The sequence below is a fragment of the Crocodylus porosus genome, unplaced genomic scaffold, assembly GCF_001723895.1.
Source record: "Crocodylus porosus isolate Cpor-Errol unplaced genomic scaffold, CroPor_comp1, whole genome shotgun sequence".
In the NCBI taxonomy this organism is placed as follows: Eukaryota; Metazoa; Chordata; order Crocodylia; family Crocodylidae; genus Crocodylus; species Crocodylus porosus.
This window is the reverse complement of record NW_017728907.1, coordinates 29572128-29579034: the sequence shown is the minus strand read 5'-3', so window position 1 is coordinate 29579034 and position 6907 is coordinate 29572128. Positions and strand designations below refer to the sequence as shown.

Sequence of the window (6907 nt, the reverse complement as noted above, 5' to 3'; positions counted from 1 at the left end):
TTTCCTTCACATAGAGAGCTACACCACCGCCCCTTTTGTCAACACGATCCCTCCTGTACAGGGTATAGCTCTCTATACCCATGGTCCAGTCATGGGTGGAGTCCCACCAGGTCTCCGTTATCCCAATGACATCATATTTCATGAAGTTGAGTGAGTGCAAGCATTTCATACACTTTGCAGAAGCAATCAGGAGTGACCTAGAGCTGTTCAGTTGAGTGGGCTCATGACACAGTTGTCAGCATTTTGAAGATCAGTAATGGAAGTGTTGGTTTTTTTAAATTTGGAATGTAACCAGTTGATGTTAAAGAGATTCCCAACCTTGCAATACTGGATGCTGACTCTAGATGGAAGTCTATCAGCAATGAGATGTGGAATAACTATGATACAGATAGGAAAGATTGTTGGTACAATCACATATCCTTGCTTGACTCCTTTGTTCATGTTCCCTGTGATAAATGTAATTACTATAGTCCCTATAATGCATTTGTGAACTAGTGACTACCTTAGGAGTGAGATGAGAGTTATGACTAATGCACAGACCTTAAGGTCTGCATACCTTATAGGCCCACAGAGGCCTATTGAGCTCTGTCCCCATACATTTTAGTGGAGAAAAGGAGTAATGTGTGGACACCTTTGTGTGCAGGCAGAAGTTGAAGAGGTCAACAAGATTGCCAGGAACTGTGAGGAATTCCTAAACTCTTCATGACTAGGAAAACTAATAGGAAGAGAATAGCAGCTGAGAAATGTCCTGTGGAGACACAGAGTTCCACAGGATATTTTAGGGGGGTTGGTTGTAGCTGTGTTTCTCTAAGGACATAAGCAGACAAGCTTCTATGGGTAAATCTGATATCTTTTATTAGACTAAAATAGTTAGAAAAAATCTTCTTTTAAAAGCTTTCCCGTACAAACACATATCTTCAGGCAGAGGAAGAGCACAAAACAACTGCAGATGCTTTCTCTGCCTGTAGAAGCGTTTTTGTACCCAAAAGCTCACAAAGAAGAATTTTTCCAACTATTTTAGTTGGTCTAATAAAAGATACAGGATATTTTAAGCATAGGTGTTCCAGGAAGCTGCAAGTCCAGCCTAAATTCCGAGAACCACAAGTTTTGGCCTGTTGTGGCCTTTGAGTCGGTTATGATTGTTTGGGACATGACTTGTATGAAATTTTTGGACATACGGATTTTTTTTTTAATTAATGAAATGTTGGCCAGACCCTGATGGCCTAAATTTACAGTTTGTGTAATATGGCAAAGATCCATTTACTTCCATTTATAACTATCCCAGCAGTTATAGGAGTGAAAGGAAACAGACTGACGTGATTACTCTTGCTATGTAATGCTGTAATGGCATGCAGGTTTCAGGGTAATAATGGCTATCTGTGGTTATTTTACACTAATGAAATGTAAGTTAACTCAGTGGGAAAAAAAGCTAGTAAATTGGTTTCTAAAATTAATTACCACCTCCATTGTTTGAAAAAAAAGAGTTTGGTTCAGTAGATCACAGAATCATAGGAAAGTAGGGCTAGAAGGGGCCTCATTAGGTCATCTAATCCAGCCCCCTACTCAAGGCAGGTTCATCCTTGAATAAACTATCCTAACCAAGTACCTGTCTAGCCTGCTCTTGAACATTTTTCATGGATGAAGATTCCACAACTTCTCTAGGCCGCCTGTTCCAATGCTTGACTAGCTTCATAATCAGAAAGTTCCTCCTAATCTACCACTACAATTTCTCCTGCTTCAGCTTGAATCCATTGCTCCTTGTTTTGTGCCTTATGATTGCAGAAAACAGCCCATCTCAGTCCTAATTGCCCTCTCAGGTATTTGAATTCTGTTACCAAATCCTCCCTCATTTTTCTCTTCTCAGAACTAAATAATAGCTCTATCAACCTTTCCTCATAAGTCTTGCTTCCCAGGCCTCTAACCATTTTTGTTACTCTCTACTGGCCTCTTTCCAGTCTGTCCACACCTTTCTTGAAGTGTTGGGGCACAGTACTCTAGGTGAGACATCACCAGTTCTGAATAAGGCAAAAGAATCACTTCCCTTGATTTTAAAGTGACAATCCTATTAATGCAACCTAGAATACTCTTGGTCTTTTCTGCAACAAGAGCACACTTTTGGCTCATATTCAACTTATCCTTGTATACCCATGCAGTGACCTTATATTCTTCCATAGCAATATTACCAAATTTCAACTTTTTGTAGGATTCATATTCATTTCCACTCTTTAAAAAAGTTTGCTGTCTAGCCAAGTTGGTCTCCTGTTGGCCTTGCCATTCTTCTGCAGCATCAAATAATATAATTAATTAGATTTTTTTTGTATATTAGTAGTAGAGGTGTGTGTATATGGGTCTGTGTGTATGCAGTATGTATATTACACAAATGCGTATGGTCGCTGGAATACTGAATCTTATGTATATTTAATTATAATAATGTTGGGCTTAGTATGTGCCATTTCTTAAATATTTACTCCCAAGTCATTTGAAAAATAGGACCAGAATTATTTAAAGGGTGAAAACAAATATTGTTTTCATCAGGAAGCTGACAGTAAGCAATATGACCTCAAAAAACATTACAAATGTCAACTTCTCATATGTGGACTGGGACTTACAATCAGAAGCAAGTCTAGGCAAAGACTATACAAGGCAATTGCACCAATTTAAATGGATTTCTAAATCAACTTATTTAAAACAGTACCACGTTGATTAATAGGCATACTTAAATCAGTTATCCAAAGCTGGTTAAAAAGTGCAGGTATATTTTGTGAACATTTTTATTTGTTTTGGCTGAAATTTATGATATTTTTTTAAAAACCCACATATAAGCCACAGAAAAAAATCAAAACATTTTTGCAGACATTTTAATCTAGCTCCTCTACTGCAGGTTTGGTTTAATGTAATTCAGTAACAGATATTAAATTTTATAAGTTCTTTTACTTGGAAATGGACAATTTAGTTGATTCGAATCAAGAATGGATCTAAATTATGCCCATTCACACAGCATATACCATTAATTTTATTTCCTTCCTACTTATGATCCCTTTTAAATTCTCTAACTACAACTTTAGGGTTACTTGGTCATAGTTTATTTCTTAGAATGAAATGTTTGTCTTATTGTGCCTCTTGAAAACCTATGTACTTCAATGGGATTACATAAGTACTAAGACAAAAGTGTGTGTGGTCCTTAAAGTCACACTAACTGAGATAAAACTCATACTCACTTAAGCTTAGTGTGATGGATAGAGAAGAGCATGTAAGGAAGTCTAAATGGGTTAAGGGTGGTGCACTTGCATGCTGGAGGCCAAAACAATAGTTTGTGGGCTTTGTTGCATAGGGCACTTAGGATGTGCTGATTGCATATGAAATGTGAGTGTCTAATGTGCACGTTAAAGTACAATCATATAGCAGCAAAGTTAGGATTTTTCATGAAAGAAATATGTCCCATTCATATTAATTAATGCACATTTAGCTATCATCAGACTTCTCCACAGAGATGTCACCCTGCCATGACATCTGCCAAGGACTCCTCTGATGTATTCCATTGTTGGTCAGTTTCAAGACTCCAGTTTGGTGTGGAGGCTGGGACCGATAATCAGCTGATTGTTACCAGGCTTTAATTTGGGGGGAAAGGACAATTGTAAGGTCTAGGTTCAGTTAAAGTTGTGTGCACTGCAACCAAGTACTTTCCCGACCCTGACCGTCAGTATCATGATCACTGGCCTGTGAGTTGTGGTGGTCCCGACTCTCGCCTGTCACATCTTGATGTTTAAAGGTGATCTCAATTGAAAGGTGGTAATTCTAACGCCACTGGGCAATGATATCTCAATGTAGATCTCTTCTGGGGTTCTGACTTCCCCCATGCCCCAGCCTAGCACCACCCAGATGTTACGCTGCTATTCATTTGCATCGCTCTTAACTTGCGAATTTTTGTTTTTCTATTTTAGGCTCTTGCGCGTCTCGACAACCATCTTGATGGAATAGAAGCAATGTGGATTACTTCTTCAGTCCCAGGTGAGTACTATGGTTGGTATCTCTCAAGGGTTAAGCCCTCTAACAGAGCAATCACATCAAGGAAATAACACAGTGAAAAAGAAATAAAGCCCACTTGGGCTGATATCCCTGCTCTGCCCTTGGTCCCAGGGTGTATTGCTCAGTCAAGGGATTTTCCCCTTTATGTTCGTCAGGTAGGGTTGCTGGCTACTTGATGCAGCACGCTGCTGGCCTGTAGAGGTGAAGGCGTGGCAGACTAAACTAGCAAAAAGAAAAAAAAAGGTAACTTAAGTTCAATAACCTTATAACAGGGCTCACCCACTCTCCTGGCTGGCCCTTTCGCTGCAGCAGTTTGCCCCGCTCCAGCCGGCATCTCCCAGCTTAATTGAGCTCTTTGGAGCTCCGCAGCCAGCTGGCCACTGGTTCTCCGCCATTGCAGCCGTCCTGCCAGGTCTTGGGGGACAAATCTCAGCTCATTGTACTCCCCACACTCCCTCACCTCCAGTTCTCCATGTTCCTTTTTCTCCTTCCAGGGCTGCTCTAGCCTCACAGAGCAGCTGCTGCAGAACCACAGCTCCCAGGGAACTCTCCTCTCTTTCACCAGCTCCTGCCAGTTCTCAGTAAGTATCTTCCTTGTTTCCTCTTCTTCACAACAGTGTTTCTAGATAAAACAATTTATTTATTGTAAAACATAAACATGCCTTTATTTTTGCCTGGGTGAGTAACCTGATTAGCCAGCATTCCCTGTATTGTGCATATGGGCTGTGAGGGTGATGTCACAATGACTCCTCAATAACATTCCTGGCAAACATAATAATCATGCATGTTACTATGCACTTATTCAAAACTTTCCACCTGAGGAGAGCTCAGCACAACTGATAGCCATTAATTGAGCATCCCAACAATGTGGTAAAATAGGTAAATATCATTATTCCATTTTCCAGGTGAGGAAATTGAGGCTCAGAGTGCTTAAATGGATTGACATACGTCTCACAGGAAGCTTAGGGCAGAGCAGAGACTAGAACCCAGGTCCTGTGAATCCTAGCATTGTGCCTTAGCCACACACATATCTTTTTCACCATCTCCATGAACACCGGTGTCATCTGAACATTACCACTGAGGTTTGGTACTGAAGGCTTGGGAGGGAGGAACTTAGACAGTAGACCCTGGGGACTGTGGAATCCACCATGACACTACTGGGCTTTTAGGGTGCCTATACACATGCTTCAGGGTGGGGGTTGTTTTAGTTAGAGCAGATCTCAGGAGCTGTTCTAATTAAAATGCTGCAATCTCAAGTATTCAGCGTCCTGGATTTCAAAATGGCAATTGGGGTGCCTTAACTAAAGCTTATTCTATGAGCTTTAGTTAAAGCACCCTTGCCACCATTTTGAAATTCAGGACACTGAATACATGAGACACTGCCGTGTGCTGAAGTATTCTGATTAGAGCGCTCCAACAGATTAATCAAGTCTGCTCCAATGCATTCTAATCAAAACGTGTAAGAGCACATATACAAGTGCCCTTATTGTCCAGAAATGTCCTGTTTAGATAATGCCAGAAATATGGACCTAAATGATACCGATACCTCCATCAGCTTCAACTAAGACCTGGGCAAAGACTCAGAATCCATGAAACTGTGTATTTGGTAGGTCCCTACCCATTATTTATTATCTTTTTTTCCTTTCTCGTTTGTTTTCTATTTCTGACTTAGCTAGACAAGGCTTTGTTTTTCCCCCAATGCTGCTTTGATTCCATGATGACAGAAGCAGCTAAAAGTGATATCTTAAACAGCCCAACACTGGTGCAAGATGCTGATAGGCACAGCACTATTCCTTAGCATTAAGGATGCAAGGATAAGACAGCACCAAAAACGTAAGGTATATTTTCTATCTTTGGTTTTCTCTTCTCTCCCATTGTGTGCTTGTTTTGTCCTACCTTCAAAGAAGCAAAATGGTATTCCAACAAGAATAGCAAATGCTCTAGTCCATATTAACTAACTTTTTCTCTTTCCCTCCCCGAGACAGGTGGGAAGTGACAGCTTTAAAAGATTTTTAAAGGGATTTGCTTGCTATCAAGCCAACCAGGCCAAGTTCTCTGTACTCAAAATCCAGAGCCACATTTAACTGTCTAATTCTGCATAGGAAGAGCATACTATTTAATACTTAATTCTCTCAACCTATTTATTCCATCAAAATTAAGACAACTTATCTCAATCTCTAATATACATTCCTTTCCTGATTTGTGATTGCTTTCTTAATTCCTGACACTAGCAGTTTTGCTGTTTCAAAATACTACTCTTTTAATTACCTGACTCTGGACTGACAGGAGTTGAGGGACTCAGCATGAGTCAGCTAATGACACTCCAAAAGCTTTTAAATCCAAACTTAGAGCAATTTTGTTTTTAAGTGATTCAGAACACAGGTTTTTACATTTGCCATGTTAGTGGTCCTGCCTGAAGTGTTTGATATTACTTTGTGGGCACATCTACATGAGATGTTTACTGCAGAGCTGACTAATAAGCTCTTCAGTAAATGTTTCAGTGTCTGCATGTGCACCCCTATTGGGGGTGGGGGCAAGAAACTACCGTATTTTTCGGACCATAAGATGCACCTGACCATAAGACGCACCCCTCCTGGAGCCTCAGTCTCCGCGGCAGCGAGTCCCTCCTTCGGACTCCTGCCCCGTCTGTTCCGGCCGGCCATTTTTATTGCCGGCTCCCGGCCCCCGGCACAGGCGCCGGCTTCCAGTGTAAACAAGCGGCGGATGTCCCGCTCGGGCTCCGCCGCCTCCACGGGCATGCTCCGCCCTGTCTCCCCGGGACACGGCATAAACAAGCGGCGGGTGTCCCGCTCGGGCTCCGCCGCCTCCGCGGGCAAGCTCCACCCCGTCTCCCCGGGACACACACCTTCGGACCATAAGA

The 6907-nt window shown here is 41.5% G+C and overlaps 1 protein-coding gene across 1 annotated transcript in view; it reads left to right on the top strand.

Annotated features, from left to right (window-relative positions):
• Nucleotides 1-5863, top strand: part of LOC109307252 (putative ferric-chelate reductase 1) — a 66671-nt gene extending 60808 nt beyond the window's left edge. The window contains 5 exon segments of the mRNA XM_019531039.1: nucleotides 3942-4005; nucleotides 4510-4574; nucleotides 4577-4607; nucleotides 5699-5711; nucleotides 5713-5863. Of these exon segments, the coding sequence (XP_019386584.1) occupies nucleotides 3942-4005; nucleotides 4510-4574; nucleotides 4577-4607; nucleotides 5699-5711; nucleotides 5713-5824 (285 nt within the window). The 3' untranslated portion in view covers nucleotides 5825-5863.
• The last annotated feature ends 1044 nt before the right edge of the window (nucleotides 5864-6907 follow it).